Below are 24,163 nucleotides of genomic sequence, written 5' to 3'. Positions count from 1 at the left end.
GGGAATTACATACCAGAAGGTGCATGTGATTTCCTAAAAGCGCGTGGGTGGGACACGCTGTCAGCGTTCCAGGGCGACGCGCAGCGCAATTCCCCTGCGCTTCGTTTGGGGAGGCACGGGATGAGCAGGAGCTGAGATTCGCAAAGATGAGGAGATGCATCTGCTGAACCGCTGAGCCCCTGGGCTGTCCGCTGGGCTGTCCGCAGGGCTGTCCGCCCGGCTGTCCGCTGGGCACGGGGCGGGGCAGGCCCGCACCTGGCCGGGGTGGGGCGCTGGGCGGGGGTCCCGCCCGCCCCCGGGGCCGCCGCGGAAGAGGCGGGCGGTGCCGGCAGCCGCAGTGGTGCGGTGCTGCCGCGGCGGGCGCTCGGTGTGAGTGCGGGCAGGCGCCCAGCACCCAGCTGCGGCTGCCGGGGCCGTTTCTCCGGGCCGGGGGTGGCCGGGGGTCCCCGCCGGCGGGCGGGCTCGGGCAGGGCGAGCAGCGCTCCTCCGCAGCCCTGTGCCGTGTCCGTGCGCTGCCCTTGGCTCCGGCGGGGCTGTGCCGCCTCTGCTCCGCCGCTCCCCGTCCCCGCTCCGGCCGCATCCTCCCCGTTTGAGCTCCCTTCCCTCCCTGCCCCGCTGGCCGTGAAGGGGCGCTGGGGCTGCTCCGTGTTTTGTGACCGTGTGTTTGTTCTGGGGGGCCCTGGGAGGCGCCCGTGGGCGGTGCGGGGAGCGGGGCTGTGTCACGGAGCGGTGCGCGGCTCTGCCGGGGGCTGCCCGCCGTGGGGACCTGCCTTTGGCCGGGGGGCTGCTCGATGCACCTCTCCTATACACGCGTGTTAATTTTGGGTATTTATAGGTATCGAAACAAGTGTCTCAGGATTTTTGAGTTTTCAGGTAAGAGCCCCAAGGATGGATTTATAAGCTTTTGGGGCAGCAGCTGCATTTCTGTGTTCCTAGGCACTGCCCCGGGGGGGTGTCAGGCAGTGACTGTTGTCTTCACACAGAACTTAATACTCAACTGAAACCAGGCAGAGACTGAGCATCAGTTTGCCTGCCCTGGGAACAGTAGTCAACAAGCTGAGAAACTGGGAATGGCTGGCTAAAACCCTGTGTCTGCCTTGGTAGACATGGAGTTGTTTGCAGGGAGTGGCGTGGGCTGCACTTCTGCTCCCTGGCCATCAGTACAAACCCCCTCTCCTTGGGTCTGCTCTCGCTGGAGGGAGCCATTAAGGAGTTAAAATGGAAGTCTCTGGTGCTGAGGGGCTGTTTACCTTCTGAGAAATTAAACTCCATTTTATTTCTCTTGGTGTTTTGAGTGTTTTAAGGAGCAAATCTCTTGAGTGTGGTGTGTCCCTCTGCATCCTTCCAGGTGTGCAAGGGCTGTGAGGTGCAGATCCCAGCTCAACTTTTGCGTCAAAATTGTTATGTCCTGGAAAGTTTTGGGATTGCATCAGTACAAATCCTTGGGGTGTTCCTGTTCCTAGTGCTGCTGGTGGGAAGGGCATTGCTTTGGCTTGTGCTGCTGCAGTGGGGCCAGCCCCAGTGTAGGTCTGTGGTTGCTGCAGACCATCTGAAACCTGTGTCCTGCAGCCTGAGGTCTGTCTCCTTCTGCAGCTGAGCAGCGTGGGTGACCATGAATGCCAGCGGCCCTGGCTATCCCTTAGCCTCTCTCTACGTGGGAGACCTGCACCCAGATGTGACCGAAGCCATGCTCTATGAGAAGTTCTCCCCTGCTGGGCCCATCATGTCCATCCGAGTCTGCCGGGACGTGGCCACGCGCCGGTCTCTGGGTTATGCCTACATAAACTTCCAGCAGCCTGTGGATGGTATGTTCCTCCTAACACAACTCTGAGGAACTGCCTCACAGCGGGACTTGGGAGGGTGAGTGATGTAAGGGAGGGTAGGGGAAGAGTGGGCAGAAGTTGTCTGAATGGCTGCATCACTGCCTGGGCTTGGTTCTAACTAATCCCAATCTGCTATCTGATGGTGACCCATCCTGCTTCCATCTCTTCTTAGGGTCTGGGGAAAGATGCAGCTGCTGGGCTCTGGTGAGGGGATGAAGGTGACTTGCAAAAGTTGCCTCCCTCCTTCTTCTCCATCAGAGAAGGGCACCAAAACCCCTTCTGCCCTTCCCCTGGGGTACCCATCTGGCCACTGGCTCACAGTGTAAAGTGAAGCCACTCTCCTGGCAGGCATTGCCATGACACAGTACTGTAATTGGAAGGTGTTCCACGCTGAAGCGAGGCTGTAGTGATGGGAAGGTGTTGATTTAGTTGCCCTAGAGACAAAAATCCTTACTGGGTAAATTAGCTGGGCATCTGCCAGACTGGAGCTTGTAGTGAAATTGGTGGTTCTTGGGAGTCAGACGTGCTTTGGAGACAAAATATAAGTAATCAAAGAGTGGTGTGGCTGGAGGGGTGGGGAGCAGAGCTGCCTAAACCATTTAGGTTAACAAGCCCCTGTCCCTGATCCCTGTGCCCATCTCAGCTGCTGCAGGATGTGAGGGAGATCTCTCTGTTACTCCCCTCTCCTCCCCCTTCTTTGCCAGCTGAGCGAGCCCTGGACACCATGAACTTCGAGGTGATCAAAGGCCGACCCATCCGCATCATGTGGTCCCAACGGGACCCTGGGCTCAGGAAATCAGGGGTTGGAAACATCTTCATCAAGAACCTGGATGACTCCATTGATAACAAAGCCCTGTATGACACATTCTCCACCTTTGGAAACATCCTGTCATGCAAGGTAGGTGTGCCCAGGGCCCTGCAGGAGAGGGCTTGCTGCAGAGCTGCCCTCGCTCTTGGAAGCATGCTCCAGCCAGCTGGAATTCACTTACTCATTTCACTTCCCACAACATATCCTTTAAATTCCTAGCTGCTTTGAAGCCAAAAGCCTTGCTACGTTTCCCTTCAGAATGGGGGCTTTTCCCCAGTCCCTGCACAGAGATGTGTCATCCTGTCCCAGCTCGGTGCACCAGTGGTGTGTGGGTCTTGGGGAACTGTAAGTCCCTGGGTATCATATAAAGCAGCATGGATCTGATCCTGGGATTGCCCACCTCCCTGACCTGCTGCCAACACCCCAACAGAGCTCAGCAACACTGGAGCAGGATGTCAGGGAGGGAAAATGCCCCTGGAAAATTTCCAGGATGGGTTTTCCTGTGACATACTCATGTACAAACATGGAGAAAAAACAGTGTCTGTCTCTTTCCTTTGTTCCTTGTGCTGTGTTTGTAGGTGGTTTGTGATGAAAATGGATCCCGTGGCTATGGCTTTGTCCACTTTGAGACTCATGAGGCAGCAACTCGGGCCATTGAGACCATGAATGGGATGTTGCTCAATGACAGGAAGGTGTAAGTGCCAGAGAGGAGTCTGGGCTCTTCACTTGCCTCTGCTCCACCCTTGCCTTGGTCCACTACGAGCAGTAGAAGCATGGCCTGCTCAGGCATCCCCTTCCTGCTGCTCTGTGTTCTTCCCTTTTCCATCCCTGCAGGGCATGGCAGTTCTGCTGGGACAGTGAGTCACTTGTGGTGGGTGCTGGTGGAAGTGTGATAGTGGTTTGGAGCTGTTCCCAGGTGGTGGGGAAAGAGCCCAGCCCCAGGCTGGACTTTATTGCTGAGGTAGTGAAATGAGTGCCCACAAAGTGAGGCTGGTCCTTAATCTTGGCTGTTGCCATCAGATAATCTGGGCAGGAAGAGGTTTTGTTGTTGTTCCTCTCTCTGCTTGCATTGCATCATGTCACTCTGTACAGCCCACAGAGGCAAGGGCTGCCCAGAGTGTTTGAGAACACTTTGGAGGAAGAGAGCTGGCACTTGGTGGTATCTTTTGGGGTCTTTTGTGGTGATGGCATCCTTTGGAGTCTTTTGATGTCTCCTGGGGTGACACATCTCTACTTTGGGCAGTACCAAGGGGGAGTTTGGGTATATGTACACCAGAGTGGGAGATGCTGAAGTTGCTGTCTGTGAAACTCATGGTTAGTCTGTAGGTGAGCAAAGCATGGCCTGAGGTGATGGGATCTCTCTTGGCCTGTACTGAGACAGGTGTGCCTGTGTCCATCTTCCCTCTGCAGGAATATGCAGGGTTTGAGGCCTATTCCTTTCTTCCCACAGGTTTGTTGGACACTTCAAATCCCGCAAAGAGCGTGAGGCAGAGGTTGGGGCTAAGGCAATAGAATTCACCAATGTCTACATCAAAAACTTTGGGGATGACATGGATGATGACAGACTGCGGGAAATATTCTCCAAGTTTGGTGAGTGCAGTTTGTTGAAATATCCTTGTGTCTGATAAACTGGAGTTGGTGCAACTGAAAAGGAAGCTGGGAGAGTGCTTGGCTGAAATAGCAAGCCCCTTTTCTAGGTGAGGTGTGACTTGTTTAAACATCTCCCACATAAAAGGACTGCTGTCACTTCATTTGTCAGGATGTTACGTGTGCTTTCCTGCTGTGACACAGGATAACTTGTACTTGGTGCTGTCATGAAAAAGTACATTTTTCCTTTTTTGGATAGGTGAGGTTTTTTGGGTTTTTTTGGGTTTTTTTTGTTTTTGTTTTTTTTTTTTTTTTGTTTTGTTTTGGGTTTTTTTGTTTGTTTGGGTTTTTGTTGTTTTTGTTTTTTTTTTTTTTTTTTGTCTTGTTATCAGCATGCTGTCTGGTTACAGGAATCCTTGGAATAAGAATTACTGAGTCTGAATTTAAAGAAAACAGGCTTTTCAGTTTAGTCCACTACTGGAAGATGCCTCTTGTGATGGATTTTAGTGTTGTGCCAACGCGTGGGCAGTACTGTCCATGCTTGGTCAGTGTCATCCCAGGGGATTTGTGGTTATCCTTCCTATGAGCCCAGTCTACATATTCATGTGTAAAGGAGATGAGATTTTCTAGCCAAAGGAATTCACTGCACTGGCTGGAGAGGCTGAAGAGCCCAGGGCAATGAGACCAGCAGCGCGGGTTGGAGGGATCACCCTCACCCAACCTCACAGCCTCCTCTCCCTCCCTCATGGGAATCCCGTTGTCTGTCCTCTTGCTGGGCTCCTCCATGGCTGTCCAGTCTCCTGGCTGGGCTGCTCTCTCGTGGTGGCTCCCAGCAGAGTGCTGCACGCTGGCAGCACCCCCGTGCTGGGCTCCCCTCGGACTGGACTTTCCTTCCCTGCTGCAGGAAAGACACTGAGTGTCAAGGTCATGACGGACAACAGCGGCCGCTCCAAGGGCTTCGGGTTTGTCAACTTTGAGAAGCACGAAGAAGCCCAGAAGGCAAGAGGCTCCTCCCTGTCCATCTCTCCCCTGAGATTGTCACCTGGTGATGTTCCCACCTCTCCTCGGGGGGAACCTCACCGGCCTTGTGCTTGTCTGGGAGCTGGCACTGGGGACCTGAATGGGCAGGACCTGCAAGGGGGAGCAGGTCTCTGCTTGCGGTGGGTGGAGAGCAGAGCTGTGGCCATGGGCTTCCTGCTGAGAGCCCCCCGTGCCCTGGCAGGCGGTGGCTGACATGAACGGGAAGGAGCTCAACGGGCGGGTGCTGTACGTGGGCCGGGCCCAGAAGCGGCTGGAGCGCCAGAGCGAGCTCAAGAGGAAATTTGAGCAGATGAAGCAGGAGCGGGTGAGCAGGTACCAGGTAAGGGGACAGCTCTGTCCTGCAGGTCTGCACCAGGGACACTCTCAGCTCGGGGACAGCACAGAGCTCTCCAGAGCAGATCAGCATGGTGGATACCTCCTGCAATTAGGGCTCCGGTCACTGCCTGGGAGTGTCCTGGGAAGCCGTATCAGGAAAGAGGAGAGAGATTTAAACCCAGGATGCTGTTGGGAAGTGAACAAATGGATCTGCTAATGTCCAGAAATATTAGTCTGGAAATGAGACAGCTTCATGAGGTTCAGCAGGTTCACAGTGGTGGTGTAGGTGCCCTCTTCACTTGTGGTGTTTGTACTTCGAGTGGAGTTTATGCACAATCCTGGTCCCTCTCCATGCCACTGCTCCTGTAGGGGATGTGTCTGTGGGATGTCCCACCCTGCAGCTGAGCTGCTGGTGAAATGTGCATCCAGTGTGACAAACCATGGGATTCCAAGCTGCTTTTTTTTCACCTGTGTGCAGGGGGTCAACCTGTATGTGAAGAACTTGGATGATGGGATAGACGACGAGAGGCTGAGGAAGGAGTTCTCTCCCTATGGCACCATCACCAGTGCCAAGGTGAGGGACTGGAGGTGCCACTGGAGCTCCTGGGGTCACTAAACCAGTGCACTCAGCCCTTGGAGATGGACAGGGATTATCATCCTGTTGAATTACACTTCCCTGCTGACAGCTTGTATCTCAAACCAGGCCTGAGGGACATGCTCCTTCACAGCGCAGTGTCCTGAAGAGCAAATATTTTGTAGTTTTGTTGAGCTGCCCCGGCCCTGGTAAGGTGCCAGGTGTGGGACCTTAAAGCTGCAACATTCTGAATATTACCCAGCTGCTCAGTGACACTGATACAAGTGAAAATGACCCACAAGCCACCTCTCTCGGGACAGTGGGGTGACAGCTGGTATTTGGCCTTTTGGGTGCATTCCAGAGAATCCTGACACCACTGGGACTGGTGTCAGGATTCTCTGGAAGGCAACATGTAAGGGGGGATCTGGCTTTAAGGTCAGCTACCTGTGACCTGCCAGGGTCAGATGCTGCCTGGCTCTTGTCAGGGCACTGATCCCCATCCCATGCTGGCTCCTGCAGCATTTAACACCAGGGCATTTCTGACCCATGGGCCCTGCAAGGCTGAGACACAGATTTCCCCCCAGGAATCACAGGCTCCTGATCTCCAGACTTTGCCATCTTCATTTCCCAGACCTGCTGCCTGAGCAAATCCTGCCCTTCCCCAGGGAAACCTGTGGGATAGGTACAGCCCCATCCATCTCCCCCTGGGTGTGGGGACCGAAATGAGGTGCTTGTGGCTGGATCCCACACACAGCCCCCACACCGTGTTTTGTGGATGCTGCAGCGATCTGTGGACTTAGCTGACTGTTCTAATCCTGTTTTAGGTGATGATGGATGGTGGCCGCAGCAAAGGGTTTGGGTTTGTATGTTTCTCCTCCCCAGAAGAGGCCACCAAGGCCGTGACAGAAATGAATGGGCGGATTGTCAGCACAAAGCCTCTCTACGTCGCGCTCGCTCAAAGGAAAGAGGAAAGGAAAGCAATCCTCACCAACCAGTACATGCAGAGATTGGCCACCATGAGGGCCCTGCCTGGCCCTCTTCTGGGCTCTTTCCAGACCCCTCCAGGGTATTTCCTGCCCCCCATGCCACAAGTGAGTCCTGTTCCCCAATGGCAACCTTGCACAGGGACCCAAGTCTGCCCTGGAGTGGGGTGGCACTTGGGCTGAGAAACAGAGTTTGGGTTGGGCAGATCTGGGCACACCCTGTGGAACCAGTGGGATCTGCCTGGGCTTCCATGTGAGCTCCAGGCTCACGTGAGTGCTCCAGGAAATGGGCTGGGCATTTCATAGTTACTGCTGCTCCTCAGAGGAAGAAAGCAAGGTGGAATTTAGCGGGAGGGTGTGAGCATGGAGAGCAAGGGAGAAGGGTTATAGAGGTGCAGAAGCTCCTGAGGAGGAGTTCAATAGAGCTGCTGGAGGACATACTGACAGCAGGGCTGTTGCTTGGTCTTTAAAGTATTCTGGTACCCTGCAGAACATGGTTTTGGCTTGTCTGTCTGTGTGCAGCAGCCACCAAGAGGCTCTGGGTTAGTTCTGGCTCAGCTCTGCTCCCCAGTGATGTTGGAAAATGTGTTCTTGTTCCCCAGCCACAAACCAGAGCTGCCTTCTACGGCCCCAGCCCTGTTGTGCCAGTCCGCCCTGCCACTCGCTGGAGTGCGCAGCCCTCCCGCCCTCCCCGTGAGTCTGCCTGTCCCTCCCTGGGGGCTCTTGGCACGAGCTAGGCTCAGCCGGGGACTGAGGGTCTTTAAAAGCAGCACAAAGCGTGTAACCATGGGGGTCTATCTTGGAAAAGCATGCAGGGTGCTGGTGATGGGCACCAGGATGCGAGATGTTGGCAGTGACACCAGAGGTGAGGTGCTCCTGAGCTGTCCCTAGCCACAGTCACTCCCCCCACGTCTCCCTCCATGCCTTTTCTCCCAAGCAGCTTCATTATGTGTGTTCTCTCCCTACAGCAGTGTATCCTGAGGCCACCCCCATCCTGAGGGCTGCCGTGCCACCCCGGCGCCTGCTGTCCAACATCAGCACCACCAGGCAGGCCTCCACCCAGGTGCCCCGAGTGCCCCCCCAGGCCCAGAGAGTGGGTGAGTGGGGGAAGGACCCCCACGATTTCCGGCTGGGACATCGCCGTGGTGGCAAGGGTGCTTATTGTGAGCTTAGGTCTCCTCTGAGGGTGGATTGGTTTGTGGGATTGCTCGTGGAGGAGTCTGATGGTGTGATGGAGTTGGAGCAGTGTCTGGAGGAACTAAACATGTAACTTTTGGGGAAGGTTGGGGTCTTTCGGGTAATGGGACAGGTCTCTGATGTGCAGAGTGGTCCTGTTGGTGGCTACACCTTGAATATGATCCTTAAAGCAGATGGTGATGCAGCCACAGCACCTGGGCTTAGTGCTCAAAGGCAGAGGGTGGGAAAGGATCTCTGGGGCACAGGAAGGGAATCTTACCGGCTCTGGATGAACTGCTGCCAATGCCAGGACTCATGTTAGAGGGATTTGGAGCTGAGAACCAGACCTTGCTGGAATCCCAAGTGCCTGGCTGTGCTGAGGCTGGCCCTGGGTCTTGGGGTGTCTCCTCCACACATGATTACCTGGGGCAGTGACTGCCTACAGCCTTCCCATCTTCATGGGATTTTGCCCAAAGTTATCTTTGGCATTGAGTGTCTAGTTGCTGAAGTGAGCAGTGGGACCAGGAGGGCTGCCTGTGCCTTGTCCCCTCTCCTTTGGTCATTGTCCTCTCCTTTTTCTGCCTTCACTTCCCTTCAGGATGAGCTGGGAGACAAGGGTCTCGCAGCCCACCCTCCTCAGTGCTGTTCCCATTCTCTGGCTGCTGATGCAGATGTGTTTCTGGAAGAGAGGTGATGAGGTGTAGGTGCCTTTGCCAGCTCTCCTGCCCTTGGTACAACATCAGACCACCCCACCTCAAGGCTGGCAATGCCCTGCCTGCCCTGGGGAAGCAGCCTTTGACCTGGGGGCTGCTTTGAGCCCATGTAGGGCTTTTCAGGCCCTCCAGACAAGCACACTGTCCTTGTGGCTTCAGCCTCCTTGGCATAGGCATGCATTAAGGACTCCTCACAAATGTTCTTGTCCCCACTGCAGCCAACATTGGGACACAGACTGTCAGCACCCGGCTGCCCTCCTCATCTGCCCTGCCACGGGGTGCCCAGCAGTATAAGTACTCCTCATCTGCCAGGAACTTGCAGCCCATGGGGCACATGCCACCCATGGTGGCTCCACAGGTAAGTGCTCTGCAGCCACCAGAGTGTGACATTCCTGGTCCTGCTCTGACCTGACCTGAGGGATGCCCATGGCTCTGTGAGCGGTGCTGTGGGGACCTTTCCCAGGGGCTGGTGGGGGGCTGTGGATCCCACACACCTCTGATGCTTGACTCCAGCTTTTCTGGAAACTGATGTTTGAATATAAAGAGACAGTGCTAGTGTCTTGGAAGGCTGAAATGCCCCATTGTGGTTGGTATTGAGCACCGTTCCTACAAGCCAGGTAACTCACATCCCTTCCAGCCTTTGGTTGCTGTTCTTCCCTGTTTTTCCTCCAGGTGGGAGAACCTGCTGTGCATATCCAGGGGCAGGAGCCACTGACAGCATCCTTGCTTGCAGCAGCCCCTCCTCAGGAGCAGAAGCAAATGATTGGTAGGTGACATGTCTTCTCTGCTGGGGCAGGTCCAGCTGCAGGGCCCCGGGGGCATGTAGGCTTGCATACACCAGGGCAAATTTAACTGCTGGGAGAAGCTCTAAGGCTTTGTGGGATTGCTTTGATATTATGCTGCTTTAAAATAATAATAATAAATTCAGTCTGTGTTGCAAGTGGATGGGAGCAATAAAACCACTCCCTGTCTGCATGAGCTGCCTGGCAGTGTCTGGTGAAGCTTTGCAGTGAGGCAGAGCTCCCTCCACCCTGCCTGTGCTGTCAGGCCATGCCAGGGCATTTGCAACTCCCCTGAGCTCTGAACCATCCTGTACTGCTGCTCCTGGGCACTGATGAACAGCTTGGTGGCCAGAAGGGTTAAGGTCAGCTGTGCCACACAACCCTTGGGTTTCAGGTGTTCGATGGTGGAGCAGGCAGTGCCCTGGTGTGGGACAGCATTGCCTGGCCTGGCCAAAGCACAGCAGGTCACAGACCAGCTCTTTCCTCCCCTGGAGGAAACTGCTGCTGCAGAAACTGGCACTTTAACCTGTGCACAGGTGAGCAGATGTGCACAGCTCCGCTGCCCTGTGCCCACTGTAGGTGCCTGCAGCTGACTTCACCCAGCAGCTTCCTGTTGCTGTGACATGCTGGATTACCTCTGCTTGTGAGCAGTGGTTTTCCCACCACTATAACCACCCCTGTATCCCATTTCAGTTGGGAGGGTTTGCAGTGGGTTTGAAAAGGCAGGAGGGTTTTGCATAGTGCTCATGTCCTCGCTGGTGTTTGGAGCAGGTGAACGCCTCTACCCCCTGATCCACGTGATGCATCCCTCACTGGCTGGCAAGATCACTGGCATGCTGCTGGAGATAGACAACTCTGAGCTGCTGCTGCTGCTGGAGTCCCCAGACTCCCTGCGCTCCAAGGTAGGAGGGATTCTGTGCCCAAACAAATCCCTTTCCAAAGGGCTGGTTACGTGCTGCTGCAAGGAAAAGTGAGCACAGCCCAGGACACTGATCACTGTAGCGACAGCAAATAGATGCTGTTTTATTTTCAAGTGAAAGAAGAGCCCTGGGTTTGGGCTGAATGTCTGCCTGCCTTCAGCAAAAGGGGAAGCTGGAAGCAGCTCCCTGAAAGCACAGGCCAAGCCTGAGGGTGGTTTGGAGGTGGCTGGGAACCAAGAGGGGAAAAGCAGGGTCATATCTCTACATAGAAGCAGCCAGGAAGAAACTTTTCCCTCAGAACAGAACCCAGAAAAACTGCTGCCTCTCTGCAGTATTTCTTCAGTTTCCTTCTTAATTCTGGTGAATATTTAGCTTTGGTACCCATCAAAGTAGTTGGAGTGAATTGACTGCATCTTTTTGTTGCTCCTTGGAGACACAAGCCACTTTCACCCTTCCACTGCTTTATTGAGTAGCCTGGGCTCTGCTGGGTGGTGTCAGGTAGCTTCACCTGTGAAATCTGAATTCTGTCTAGCAAGTTCTGACTTGATAATAAAGGATTCCCTTGGTAAGAGACAGAAAAGGTCTTTGGGCTGATCAGTCTCCTGCAGAAGCAGCAGGCTTCGATTTTGTAATTATTCAAGCCCTTTGCCTTTTGAAAGCAAGTCTGTGTGGAGGCCACGTTGGGACCTGAAATATCGAGTTCCTGGTGCAGTGCAGTTTTACCCTGGAGCAACTCAACTTCTCCCCCTTGTGCTCTGTTGTCAGATCGAGGAAGCAGTCACTGTCCTCCAGGCACACCAGGGCACCGAGACATCCCACAGGGGCAGTGCTGGGGCGTTCCTGCAGTGACTCCAGGTGGGTGCAGCAGCCCTGGTGTGCTCACAGGCTCTGGTTTCTGACTCTGAACCCGGGGATTGGGTTTCTCATCCGGGCAAAGCAAGGTTTAATGAGCAATATCAGTGTCCTTGACTGTAATATTCCATTTCTTAAATTGCATCCTCCATTTTCTGGACTTAGTTTTACTGCAGAGACCTGTGTGGGCTCTTTTTATGTTGATGAGGGCAATACTTTCTTTCTGCTACCAGAAAGGAATATAAGAAAGGTCCTTGCTTTTCTGTAGGTCTGGTGCAGACCAGCACAATATTCCCTGGGAATTCCCAGGGTTTTTTTGCAGAACTTTGACAGTAGATACCCTGTAAAATATCCCTTGTGTGCTTGATCAGGAGAGCTGGCCCCACTGCTGAGGCTGGGATGGACACACTAACAAAGCAATTCAGACTGTATGTACCCCTTTGAAGATATATCAGATATTTTCTTGATTCGTGATTTCAAAGTAACTGTGTTAATCCAAGTTCAGGTGAATTTCATCTTTTCTGGATGAAGCTCTTCCTTCAGCAGATGAAAATTACGTATGCGGATTCTCTGTTTCTTGCAGACTGTGGGCCTGAGAGCAAGCCCTGAGAATGTTGCTGTTGAAGAACAGGAGCAGGAACCCCCCCGTGCTGTTGGAATCATGCCTGTACAGTGACCCTGGCTTGTCTTCAAATGCCCCATCCTATAGTTTGTAACCCCTGTAGAATTGCTTCCTCCTGCACCTGTTAAAATCCTCACATTAAATCTCTTCTCACCACTGAAAGCACCTTGTGAAATGTTGTGTGGAACACAGCCTGGGTCAGTTGCCCGGGAAATGAGGAGTGCTGATGAATCACCATTTCAGTGAATTTATTGGTAGTTTTATTTGTTCCTGTAGCTGACACTAATAAAGAACTGATACTTCCACCCCCACAGATAGGTTAGTTCCCTTGGTAGAAAGACAGCCAATACTTTGCTTCTTGCAGGAGGAAGGGTGGACTCAGGCTGCAGTAATTTGGACTGAAGTTTGTGGTGCTAGTGGGGTGTCAGTCTGGAGAGCTGATAGAAGGGACATACAGGATTACATCAACAAATTGCCAACCACCAGGCTCCTCTAATCCTTCCTGATTCCCTAGGAGGATGGATTTCAGCAAAATAGGATGGATTGCTGCTGTTCTCTTTTTGTAATGAACCTTGTATACTTGCAGTAATGGCCTCCAGAGTCTCCTGCTGGTCACCACAGGGTCTGTCTATGTGTCTGTGGTGCATAAGATCAACGTTCTGAGGTATTGTGGAGTAAATCAAAAGCTGCATTTGCAGTGTGTATCTCTGACCAGAGGTTCCAAGGAGTCACTGAAGAGCCTGCAAGCATTCACATGTCCCACGGGGACACACCCTGCTTGCAGGGGGAGCTGGGACCTGTTACTGCTGTGTTGTGCTCCCTGGGTTGTTGTCATCACCCTGGCCTTAATCCTCTGCTCTGCCTAGTGAGGAGTTTCAGTCCCTAGAGACTCCTCAGTACTTGAGGCTAGTGATGCACTGACCTCACTTGACAGCTTCCTTGAGCTGGCAGGAGCACACCACCACCACCACCCACCTTCTTTCTGTGCAGCTTGTGCTGGTTTTGCTGTCTCAATCTTCCTTCTGTGCTATATCATACTCTTGCTTCAGCTCCCTGCTGAGTCACCCCTCCTGTGACGGAGGGTCACACTTGTGGCTGATGTTAGGAGCATGAAAGGATGAGGCAGGCCAGCAGGAGATCAAGCAGGAAAGCTCTACTTTATTTTTCTAACTCCATATGCATACAGTTTTACAAATAGGCCAAGACTGGCTACAGAAGAATGTAAACAAAGATAATTTTCTAAAAACATACATCGTTTACTTGAAGATGTGTAAGAACAAAATACAAACAGTGAAAAGCAGGCAAACTTGAGGCAGCATTTCCTAACTTTTGTTTTCCTTCCAGCATTTTAATAGAACCACTCACACATTTGCTCCTGCATGGTGTCTGCTCTGCTCCACTGCCATTTATCACTAGGGTTTTTCATCATTCCTTTGTCTCACCTTCATTTCAGCAGTTCTTCCTCTGACCTCCTTAAATGTTTATTTTCCTCTTAGTGGATGCTTCACTGTTTAGATATCATCTCAGTGAGATTCTTATAAAGGACTTTAATTCACTTAATATAAAAGACCCTAATTTGTTATTTCTCTGAGTGTCATGGCTGGAAGCTTTTCTGCTTGGTCTCTAGAGAAAAAACATGTATTTGCAGGAGTGTAATGCACATAAGGGAAGCTGTAATGGAGCTGTATAGGTAAATTTTATTCTGCTGTTGTTTAGCTTGGCTGCAGCCTTTCTTCAGGTGTAACAGGGCCGTTCAGGTGTGCCTGTGACACCACCTACAATGCCAGATGGCTGCTCTGGGTGAGTCTTTTCTCAGACCAGAGAGAATGCAAAGTGGAGCCCATGAACACAGGGATATCAGAATGGCCTCTGAACGGTTGTGAACAAGGACGAGAGGTTTTAAAATGATAATCAGAAAAGGTGAAGCTGGCACTTGGCTCCCTGATGGTACTAGAAGTTATTCAGAGTAGCTCCCTGGCTGTAGTCCTTGGTGAGGTCTGAGGCTTTAGGGAATTGAGGCAACAATGCAAATGAGTCTGGAGTCTGCAGTCTGGAACAGCTGCTGCTCCTGAATGGGGCAGATGAAGGTGTGTCCTTGTGCCAAACCCTCTCTGTTGCCCTGTGGCCAGCACTACCTGTGCCCATCTGGGAAGTGTCCTGCACAGACAGCAGCACCTCAGCAGGAGCAGAAGGGGAGACAGGAGCAGAAGTGACCCTGAGCTTGCAGTAGTTTCTTGTTGCTCTGCATGACCTTTGTCCACCTGGTGCTATTGCCAGAGAAATCTTTGGTACCAAACTGTTTTGAGGGGAAGGAGATGGTGACTGCTGCTGCTTAGGGGTGCTGTAAGGAGCAGCTGTTGAGAAGTGCAGGTATCTGCTACTCAGGTAACAGCAGTCTTGCCAAAAGTACAGCTCTTAATCAAGTGAAGGCAGTCCTCCTCCTGGCTTCTGTGACCTTTCTCTGCTGGTCGATGTACTGCTGTGTGCTTTCCCCCCCCGAAATCCATCACTCCTGCTTAAGAGCTTGGGCAAGGGCTGGCTGTGGGATCAATGGAGCTGCCACCCTTAGAAGCAGCAATGGAGTGAATGGAGCAATTTGTGCCCCTCAGGGAGGGCTTGTTCCAAGCCCTGGCCCATTACAGCTGATGGAGTACAACCCTGGGACGTAGAGAAAGCTGGTTTATGTCAGGCTAAGGTAACAAGACTTTGTTTTCAATGGCATTAGAGGGATTGCTCTCTCAATTCAATTCAGCAGGGTATCTGCCTGAAACACTGCTGAGAGAGGCAAGATGGGAAACAAAGATTTTTGAACCCTGACCAGGGGCTAGCTTCTGTCTCCTGGTCTGTACTATGAGTTGGATCAGGTCTAGTATTGCCCAGCATCTTACTAGCTGAGGCAGAGAGCAAGGCTGAGCAATGCTTGGAAACCCTGATGCAGTGCTGTGCTTTCCTTGGCATGCCCTTCCCAACCCCAGTGGCCCTGGAGCTGTAGGCTTTTTGGTTCTCCAAACTCTAATGGCAGCTATGAGCTGAGGTCACTGTCTGAAAGAGCAATGCACTGTGCAGTGCTTGAAGTCTTCTGACAGAGGGGACAGTATGAAGTGGTTAAACAAATGTTTCCCTTCCCCTATTCCATCCATCACAAAAAACACAGTCCTTGAGTGAAAATAAACATGGCTTTAATGAGAACGAGTTTTAACAGTTCACAAAGTAACTCCAACTCTTTATCTACCATTTCAAATCAGTGCCATCAATAACAGATCAGGAGAAATTTAAACATGCATTGAAGTAGTAAGCCAGATGTCAGCTGGGGTGTTACTGCATCTTTTCCACCCTGTAACACCCCATAGCAACTGCTCCAAAGGCACAGAGGAGCTAAAGTGGTTTTCTTTAAAAAAACAACAAACCAAGACAAAAAACCATTGCAAAATCCCCAAGCACCCAGAATCTAAAAGAATAGTGCACAGTGTAACAAGGCAGGCTTAACTTGCTGCTGTTTTCTTAAATGTGCGGAATAATTAAAGAAAGCTGCTACTGCAAACATCTGCCCAGCCACACTAAGCAGCAGAACCCAGCTGAGGGCCAGCAGGCCTCAAGGGGGAGGGAACAAGCTTGGCCCTGTGCAAGTAACTGTGCCCCTGTCACAAGAAGGGTTTGTGGTGCTCTGGCAACTTGCAGCGACTTTCAGTAATAGCAGCACAAATGCAGCAAAGCTGTCACCTGAAAAAGGACTAAACTCCCTCTGTTTGTAGCTCTTCAGACAGGAACAGCCACTTTCTGTGCATCTTAGCCAACATGTAAAGAGTCCCTGAGGCAAATAGTTAGAGGCAAGTTGACTTCAACCAGGAAAATTAACCTAAATGCCTCTTGGGGAGGGGCATTACAACTATGCATGATCATAGAGCCAGTTTAATGGAGTTTGGTACAGATTATGTCTTAACAATCACTGTGCTGGTACAGAACCTCTTAGATCTCAGCAGCACTGGAAGGTAGATTTCAACACCAATCCTGCATTGACTGGTCCCTGTATCAACAGCAGAAGGAAGAAAGCTTTCCTCTGCAGTGGAAAAGAAAGCTTTCCTTGTTGCTTGGTTACCCTAGGCTCTGTTCAGTTCTTGCAGTAATCTCAGTGCAGCTGTGTTCTTTGGTTCAGTTTTCAACAAGCTCTTGATGTCAGCAATACTTGATTTGTAATCCTAGAAACAGAGTATTTTTTAAGGGTTAGTGATTAAAAAGGCAGTCTAAGGCAGAACTACTACCCAGCAACAAACACAGCACAATTAAGCTTGTGACTCCCTCTCTGAAACTGCTCGAGCACTGGCATTGATGTAGCTGTTCTAAAACATGCTCAAACTAGGGCTGAGAATATAATTTCATCACTCAAGCAGTTTCTGAGTCCAACACCACTGCAATATGTACTCCAGCACTGACTCCAGAATTTCTCATGAGACAAAAATAAAAGCTCAGTATAACACTGGTCTCTGTGGTGACCAGGGACAGGGGTTGTGGGAATGGCCTGAAGTTGTGTCAAGGGAGGTTTGAGTATTAGGAAAAGGTTCCTCACGCAGAGGGTGGATGGGCAGTGGAACAGGCTCCCCAGAGATGTGGTCACAGCACCAAGCCTGACAGAGTCCAGGAAATGTCTGGAGAACACTCTCAGGCCCAGGGTGTCATTGCTGGGGGTGGCGCTGTGCAGTGTGAGGAGCTGGACTCAAGGATCTCTGTGGACCCTTTCCAACTCAGCATATTCTGTGATTCTGTGAAAAGCAGTTGCCTTTGGCATCTCTAGAAACAGGACCTGATGCTGACAAACTCATGAGATTCAAACAGCAAAGTGTGATGTCTGACTCCTAGCCCTTTAAGGTCTGGTGGCAGATGTTGTCTAGCACAGAAACAAGCCCTAAAGGCCATCTCTGGCTCTGATCATGCACCAGCAGCCATCTAGTCCCAGCCTAAAGCCCTTCAGAAACTCCAGACTTACCTTCAGTTCTTTAAGTGCTTGAGCACGCCTGTAGAGTGCCTTAACATTCTTAGGATCTAACTTCAGAGCTTCAGTGCAGTCCTGTGCTGCTTCCTTGTACTGCTTCAGGGTCAGGTAACAGAGAGCTCTGCAACACACACACACCCGTGAGCTGAAAGCAGCACCTACTGCCACACAACACAGAGCAGCTGTCAGTGCAGCACAAAGCTGGACTCCAAAACCATCCCCCTGTGTTATGCTGTCTTACTTCTTGAGCTCAAGTTTGTTTCATTTACAGGGAGGAAAAAAAAGGAAATGGTTTCCCAAAGAAACAAAAAGGAAAATGTTTAGAGCCACCTGCTCTAAAGCTAAAGAACCTGCACTTCGAGGATGCAGGTTCCTGCCTCTGCCAGAGCAGCAAATTCTCTGCCTGCTGCAACTGCCTTAGAAGTACTCTGAGTGTTTAAGAACAGCAGTCTGCAGTTTGTGGTTTGTAGGAGAGCAGAGACCACTCAACATACCCTGCTCCTGTCAGACAAAAAGCATTCAAGGGAGAAATCCCTTGGAAGCCCAGAGGGGAGTGTCTCCAAGGGGTTCTGTAGTACCTGATCAAAGAATACTATACTATAAGGGAGGAAGCACTTGAGGTGACCCTGAGGGAGTGGTTTTGTTTTATTCATTAGTTGGGGAGCCAGTATTAAACAGTCCTGCCAGGAAGTACCACGGTGGCTGTTATATAGGGCCAAGAAGTAGTTGGGCAAAGAGCTGAACAGTACCTGTTGGTGTAAGTTGCACATTCCTTGTTGAGTTTTAAACTCTCACTGTACTTCTCAACTGCTTTTTTATGGTTTCCCTTCTTTACAAATTCATTTCCTTCTTCCTTAAGCAGTTTAGCTCTCTCCATGCCAGCAGCAGTGTCGTCTAGAAATAGTGTGAAAGGATACAGAACTCTATAAAACCAACAAGAATATTACACCCTCACAGAAAACAAATATCCCCATACCACAGGCAAGACACAGAGACATCAAAGGAACCAGAATCAACTGAAAAGGCTGTGGCAGAACCAGGCCTGGTTTCTCCAGGCTCAGCCCTGGCTGCAGACACACCAAGCAGGTGTGGCAGTTGTCTTGTTCATCACGCTTGGGAGCTACAGGGCTCTCTGCTCTCTGCCCAGCCCGAGGGCACGTTCCCACCTCGTTCTCCCTTCGGTGCAGTTCCAGCTGGAGTGTTTGCCCCAGGGGCCTGGGCAGAAGGAATGCTCCACCTCATCTGGGCAGAAACAGGCACTGTAGGGATTGGTGGGAGCTTCTGACGCCAGTTCACACCATCCTTCTCCAGGAGGGCTTTAGTCATCCTGCAAGAGACAGCTCCCAGTCACCCTGGCTGTTGCCTCGATGGGCCAGCAGGGTCACTTTTAACCTGCCCTGTGTATTAAGAACAGCATCTCTCTGCTGATTTCTTTACATGCATCTCAGCTAGGTTCATTCCACAGACAGGACATTTGTGAAAAGATTATCTTCACATCACCAGGGCTAAAAATACAACAGGACATGGGCTGGGGCTGACCGCTCAGGTGAGCAAAAGATGTGCACTTCACTCCTTGCTCTGGCAAGCCATGAAGGGAAGCAGAGGGCACCAGAAAGAGAACAGAACTACAGCAGCCTGTAAACACAGTGAACATAGGGAAGCTTAAGGGATAGGGTACTGAACTTTAGTTCATTATTTCCTTTTAACCAGACACTGAGCAAAGCAAAAACAATCCCACAAAAATCATTCCCAGACCTCAACCAGCACCTCGAAGGGAGCTCCAGGCACCAGCAGGCACCGGGAACTTGGGCAGGCCTCGCTTCCCTGGTGTGCCCGGGATCCAGCCTGGTCCTGCCAAGACAGCAGGCCGGAGCACGGTCCGAGCAGCAGCAGCACGGAGCTGCCGTGTTCCCGAGCCTCTCGGCGCTCCCCGGGAAGCCTTCCCTCACCTGTTGACTCCATCGTGCGCCGCCTGCACGGAGCAGTCCACCTGCAGCGCCGTCTTGTAGTCCACATAGGCCAGCGGGTACCGCTCCAGCGCCTCGTACGCCGCTGCCCGCCGCAGCAGGGGCTTGATCCCGAACGGGACCAGCTCCAGGGCGCTGAGGGGACAGAAGGGACAGAGGGGACAGAGCGCCGGGGCGCTGTGAGGCGGCGCGCTCCGGGGCCGCCGCCGCTCCTCCGCCGGCCGAGCCGGGGCTGAGCGCTCCCCTCGGTGTCCCCGGCCCCGCCGGGTGTCCCCGGCCCCGCCGCCGCTCACCTGGTGCAGTCGGCCACGCAGAGGCTGCAGGCGCCGTCCTTGAGGCGGCAGGCGGCGCGGTTGGCCAGCAGCACGCTGCGCTCCTCGGCGGTGGCATCCCCTGCGCGGGACACACGCGGGACAGCGGCGGCTCAGCCGGGGCTCAGAGGGCTACTCCCGCCCGCCCCGGGCCGTGCCTTACCTCCGGCTTCCAGCTGCGCCAGCGCCCGGGAGTAGAGCTCGGCGGCCGGGCCGTACTGCCCGCGGCGGAACTCCTCGTTGCCGGCCCGGCGCAGCGCACCGGGGGACGCGGCCATCGCGCCGCCGCCGCCCGGGAAGCCGCGCCCCGCCCGCCGGCCCGGGGCGGGTCTCCCGCCGGCATCCGGCGGCGGGCGGAAGCGGCGGCCGAGCGGTGCCATGGAGCGGTGAGGGACGGTCCCGGCTCGCCGACAGACCGCCATGGAGACGGTGCAGCTGCGGAACCCGCGCCGGTAAGCGCGGGGTGTGTGTCCCTGCTGGGACCGGGGATGCTGCAGCCCGTGTCACCCGCATTGTTGTCGGCGGGGCCGGGAGCGGGGCCGCGGGCGTGCCCGGCTCCAGCCCCCTCGGTTCTCCGGGGCACTGCCGCTGCCCGGAGCCGGGGGCCGCGGGCAGCAATCGTGTGGCACCGGGCAGAGCCTGCGGGTCCCTGCTGGGACAGCCCCGCGCAGGTGGAAAACCGCTTAAACTGGAACACTGGGGACAAGGCGCTGCCTGCGCTGCCGCGGGAGCTCCCACCGGGTCCGGCGGCTGTCCGAGGTGTGCTGGCCCCTGCCGCTCGGTGACAAAGCCCCGGTCACTTGTCGTCCCGCCGCGTCTCTCCTTGGGGGAGTTGTGTGCGGGTCTGTGCTCCCGGTGCCTTGTCCGGGTGCGGTGCCCAGCGCTGGCACTGCCGCCTTCCGCCGAGGACACCGCGGACACCGGGCACCCCGAGGACACCGGGCACCCCGAGGATACCGGGCACCCCGAGGACACCGAGCACCCCGGGCACCCCGAGGACACCGGGCACACCGAGCCCGGACCCTCGGGGCGAGCCCCGCACGGAGCCCGGGTGCCGTGTGTCGGGCTGCGGGGCAGAGCTGGAGCCGGCAGCAGCTGGAATGAAGTGTCAGTGTCAGACTCCCTATCAGTGCTTCGCAGCTGGGGCCGGGGAACGCTTCGGCAGCGAACAAAGGAAGCGGCTGGCTCTGGTCCCCTGTGGCATTGGCCCGTTTGGTTAAACAGTGATGCATGTTCTCTTAAAAAAAAAACACCCAGCTTGCTTTTATTCGATAATTGCTTATGCCCGTGTTTACGGGGCAGGTGATTACGATTAGATCTGAATAACAACAGAGGTGAGATTGGGTTTGTGTTGGTGTTACATCTGTGTGCTATAAACACCCAGGAGAACGGCAGTGTGTCAGCAGTGAGTGCACTCCGTGAAACTGGGCAATGCAAAATAATTGAGCTCCTGCTCTGTAGTAGAAATTAGGCTGTTTGCTGCAAGTACAATAGTTGTCTGGTTATTGTGTTTGGGTATATGAAAAGCTTTTTTTTTTTTTTGTCTTTTGTACTTGTAGAATTTAGGCCTCAACTTTAGCAAGAGGGGTCTGCCTCTTGCGTCACCACTTTTTGGGCTCCTTGGAAATGGTGGCTTATGTGTTTTCTGGAGCATGTATTACTTGTTTTTCCCCTTTTCCCACACCTTCTTCCCTCTCCATTTTCACAGGGACAAGTAAATTCTGCTTAATGCTTATCTGAGCAGGGAAGCTAGCAGCTACTTTCAGTATTTCACCACTTCCTGAGTCTGCTTCTATATAATGTTTCCTCTGCTTCAGGAAGCCATTGTATGTGCTCCATGCGTGAGCTGCTCCTCCCATGTGGCTTTTGTACATAACCATAATAGCCAGGGGTCAATTAATGGTTTTTCACTCTGTTTCTGAAGAAATTGGGGGAGAAGGTTATATATTTAGTATAAAAATTCGTATTCCTCTGACTGGAGACGTAATCCTTAGCAGCAGCTGTAAGAGCTTTCGGGAGTAGTTTGCAGTTGCAGGCAACCACCCGTGTTTTACTTTAAACACCAATCAGTGCTAAAAACTCTGAGAGACTTAAGTTTCTGTCTTTAAAAAACTTGCACGAGCTGGTTTAGGGAGCTTGGAGGGGGTTTTGCTGGCTGGTTTTTGGTTTTGTTTATTGTTGTTTCGGATTTTTTTTTTAGTTCATGTGAAAATGAAAGAACACTTGTTTGTGAGCTGTTGGAGACTCTTACCACTGACAATCAAATACTGTTTTCAGACCTTTTTGTTATGTAGTCCTTAGCTGTTTCAGGAGGTTTGGTGAGCAGCTCTCCAGTGTAGGCTCAAACAAATATGATTGATCTTCTTGTTGCTTTGTGTATGGGATCTCCCTAAAAGCTGTACGGGGGGAAAGGGGGCCACATGAAGAATCACAGCACATGGTAGGTTTTTATTCCTGGAAATTATTTCAGCTGACTCTTATTAGCTATACATTTAAGAGGGATGGCATTAAAATCCTGAGAGTCAGATACAGTTTCCTTTTACCTGATAGAATTTTCCTAGTATATGGGCAGGCCCATGAAGTTAAGATCTGAAGTTTTGATGTTAAAAACGTACCGGGTGAGAGCAGTATTGCCTCCTGCCTCCCAACAAATGTATTCCACACGTACTCTAAGCATCAGAGGAGATGATGTTCCCTTTTTTATGGCCTTTTAGGTATCCTTCTAGTCCAGATATTGAAATTTAGCAGATATGTTCAATGGCTTTAAGCCTCTGCCATGCTGAGATGTGACCACCAGCATATAGATCCTGAAACTGATTTCTTCCAAGAGGAGCTGTAGATTTGTGTGCCTGCTCACATTCTATTCTTTGTAATTCCCAGTCCTTTTTTGCTATTCAATGCTGATAATACTCAGTCTCCTCATCAGGTGAAATAAACTTACTTCATAATCAATTTATTTCATGCCAAACCTTTTGTATGTTTTAAAGTGCTATTTATTCTTCTGTTTCAGCAGAGCCCAAACTGCCATAAAATTAAATGCAGTAATTTCTCTCTTCTTACCCATGCAGGCAGCTGAAGAAGTTAGATGAAGACAGTTTGACCAAACAGCCTGAAGAAGTATTTGATGTCCTGGAGAAGCTTGGAGAAGGGTATGTGTTATGTTCCAGTGGGCCCAATGTAGGTTTTTCTGGGAACACATCTGTGTAACAGTGTTGTGTTCAGTGGACTCTGATGTTTCTCTTTTGCATGGTCCTGTTTCTGAAAGGAAGCTACCAACATAGAGACAGTGTTTGGTTAAATAACAGAGTAAAGAATTTGTTTCCCAAGAGTGTGGTATCTTAATCCAAATACCAGGTTATGGGTCAGCAGTAGGGAGTTAAAAATTCTTGAAAAATGCCAGCCTGGAGTTGGTAGAGCTCTGTGTGAACTCGAGAGATTTTGTAGTTCATCCCTGGTACTTCTTGTGGGAGATCTGCCTGGTGGAAGTGAACTTCAGTGACACTGTGCCCTTTGGTGAGGCAGAGCAGCATGGGAACACTCCAGGAGTGACATGTTCACTGCCTTAAGCAGTTAGTTTGAAAAGACTGAGTTGTAAATCTGCCTGGCTGCTGTAAGTAAAGAAGTTGGAAATAAGAATGATGATATCTGACAGGAACAAGCAAACCTCTCTGACCAGAGTTGTAGTTCTTACTGATGCTCAGCTTGTACTCTGTGCTGGAAAAAGAGAATTTTAGTTGAATTTGTGCAAAAGGCCATTCCAAAGCTGTGGTCAGTGTAATGATGGTGTGCTCTTTCCTTGCTGTCTCATTGTGCTGACTTACTTGTATTATAGTGTTTAGAAGGTAGTAGGCTGATTATTTACATTAAAATACAAAATATTTTTAATAAAAGGATAGTTAATGTTTTACCTGATGATTACACTCACAAAAAGGAAAGCCATAACATTTGCATTTTTATATTCAGTGTTGGATCAATGTTTTGTTTTCTAGCTCTTATGGCAGTGTATTCAAAGCCATCCATAAAGAAACGGGTCAAGTTGTTGCCATTAAACAAGTTCCTGTGGAATCTGACCTGCAGGAGATCATAAAGGAAATATCCATAATGCAGCAATGTGACAGGTAAGTGTGAGCTGCAAAACCCCTTATTGGGATGCAAGGAAAAGTATCACCTGTGCCCTGGCATTTAATCAAATAAAAGCCACGATGTTGCCTTAAATGTTTTTTAAAAGGCTGGACTTGTACAATCGAGTCACCTCGTATCACCTGAGTGACCTTAGCTGACCATTTGGGTGGTGAAAGGTAAGACAGCAGAGATGGAGCTTGCAGCAGGAGAGAGCACTGAGCTGAGTAACCCTGCACTTGCTGCCTGTGTGTGAGCAGCGCTGCCCAGGCACCGTCGCTTCTTGGACAGAGAGAACTTGACTGTGTGTGTGTGTGCTGAACAGCAGCTCCCACAGGGCTGCTGGCTGCCCAGCAAGGCCTAGAAAACTCGTAGAAGGAGGGGTTTTTTGTTTCTTTTTTAAAGGGCATATGGGTGAGAGCCACTAATGCATGACTGCTCTTGCATGTGCACAAGCTCGGTGCTGTCACCTGCTTGGGTGGCAGGACTGTCCTTCCTGGTCCTGTTCTGCCTCTGCAGGCTCTGCTGCAGTGCAAGCTGTCTGCTGATCTGAGCATCCCCGGAATAACCTGCTGGCAGCTCT

The 24,163-nt window shown here is 51.9% G+C and overlaps 3 protein-coding genes across 7 annotated transcripts in view; 2 read left to right on the top strand and 1 right to left on the bottom strand.

The window, feature by feature from the left end:
• Positions 1–1,596: 1,596 nt before the first annotated feature.
• On the top strand, positions 1,597–12,609 carry PABPC1L (poly(A) binding protein cytoplasmic 1 like). 5 transcript variants are annotated; one of them, XM_066330610.1, is made up of 15 exons: positions 1,597–1,805; positions 2,528–2,721; positions 3,210–3,325; positions 4,082–4,221; positions 5,123–5,217; positions 5,441–5,578; positions 6,053–6,148; positions 6,973–7,239; positions 7,734–7,824; positions 8,103–8,294; positions 9,239–9,378; positions 9,693–9,786; positions 10,574–10,704; positions 11,488–11,577; positions 12,158–12,609. In XM_066330610.1, exons 1-14 carry the CDS (start codon positions 1,613–1,615, stop codon positions 11,569–11,571), a joined length of 1,971 nt encoding a protein of 656 aa, XP_066186707.1. In that variant the 5' UTR covers positions 1,597–1,612; the 3' UTR covers positions 11,572–11,577; positions 12,158–12,609. The 5 variants fall into 5 exon arrangements, with proteins under 5 accessions (XP_066186707.1, XP_066186708.1, XP_066186706.1 ...); XM_066330611.1 differs by having other exon boundaries at positions 8,100–8,285; positions 12,158–12,608; XM_066330609.1 differs by having other exon boundaries at positions 8,100–8,294; positions 12,158–12,608.
• Positions 12,610–15,355: 2,746 nt separating this feature from the next.
• On the bottom strand, positions 15,356–19,885 carry TOMM34 (translocase of outer mitochondrial membrane 34). Its single transcript, XM_066330608.1, has 7 exons — positions 19,625–19,885; positions 19,444–19,543; positions 19,133–19,285; positions 18,350–18,510; positions 17,933–18,077; positions 17,178–17,304; positions 15,356–16,392 (listed from the first exon to the last, which is right to left on the bottom strand). Exons 1-7 carry the CDS (start codon positions 19,881–19,883, stop codon positions 16,294–16,296), a joined length of 1,044 nt encoding a protein of 347 aa, XP_066186705.1. The 5' UTR covers positions 19,884–19,885; the 3' UTR covers positions 15,356–16,293.
• STK4 (serine/threonine kinase 4) overlaps positions 19,812–24,163 on the top strand; it is a 45,693-nt gene continuing 41,341 nt past the window's right edge. The window contains exons 1-3 of the mRNA XM_066330607.1: positions 19,812–19,913; positions 22,530–22,610; positions 23,451–23,579. Of these exons, the coding sequence (XP_066186704.1) occupies positions 19,882–19,913; positions 22,530–22,610; positions 23,451–23,579 (242 nt within the window). The 5' untranslated portion in view covers positions 19,812–19,881. The remainder of the gene's footprint in view (positions 19,914–22,529; positions 22,611–23,450; positions 23,580–24,163) is intronic.

The sequence above is a fragment of the Sylvia atricapilla genome, chromosome 16 (genome assembly GCF_009819655.1).
Source record: "Sylvia atricapilla isolate bSylAtr1 chromosome 16, bSylAtr1.pri, whole genome shotgun sequence".
Classification (NCBI taxonomy): Eukaryota; Metazoa; Chordata; class Aves; order Passeriformes; family Sylviidae; genus Sylvia; species Sylvia atricapilla.
The sequence above is the reverse complement of the archived record's forward strand: the minus strand, read 5'-3'. Positions and strand labels throughout refer to the sequence as shown.

What these genes read in the sequence shown, in the direction of transcription:
- PABPC1L (XM_066330609.1), top strand. Translation starts at nt 1,613, where the DNA reads ATGAATGCCAGCGGCCCTGGCTATCCCTTAGCCTCTCTCTACGTGGGA. An exon ending in CTTCCAGCAGCCTGTGGATG is followed by an intron (nt 1,806 to 2,527) that starts GTATGTTCCTCC and finishes CTTCTTTGCCAG; the next exon opens with CTGAGCGAGCCCTGGACACC. An exon ending in TGGTGGCAAGGGTGCTTATT is followed by an intron (nt 8,295 to 9,238) that starts GTGAGCTTAGGT and finishes TCCCCACTGCAG; the next exon opens with CCAACATTGGGACACAGACT.
- TOMM34 (XM_066330608.1), bottom strand. Translation starts at nt 19,883, where the DNA reads ATGGCGGTCTGTCGGCGAGCCGGGACCGTCCCTCACCGCTCCATGGCA. An exon ending in TGCGTGGCCGACTGCACCAG is followed by an intron (nt 19,286 to 19,443) that starts GTGAGCGGCGGC and finishes CTGTCCCCTCAG; the next exon opens with CGCCCTGGAGCTGGTCCCGT. An exon ending in GCGCACGATGGAGTCAACAG is followed by an intron (nt 18,511 to 19,132) that starts GTGAGGGAAGGC and finishes TGTCTCTTGCAG; the next exon opens with GATGACTAAAGCCCTCCTGG.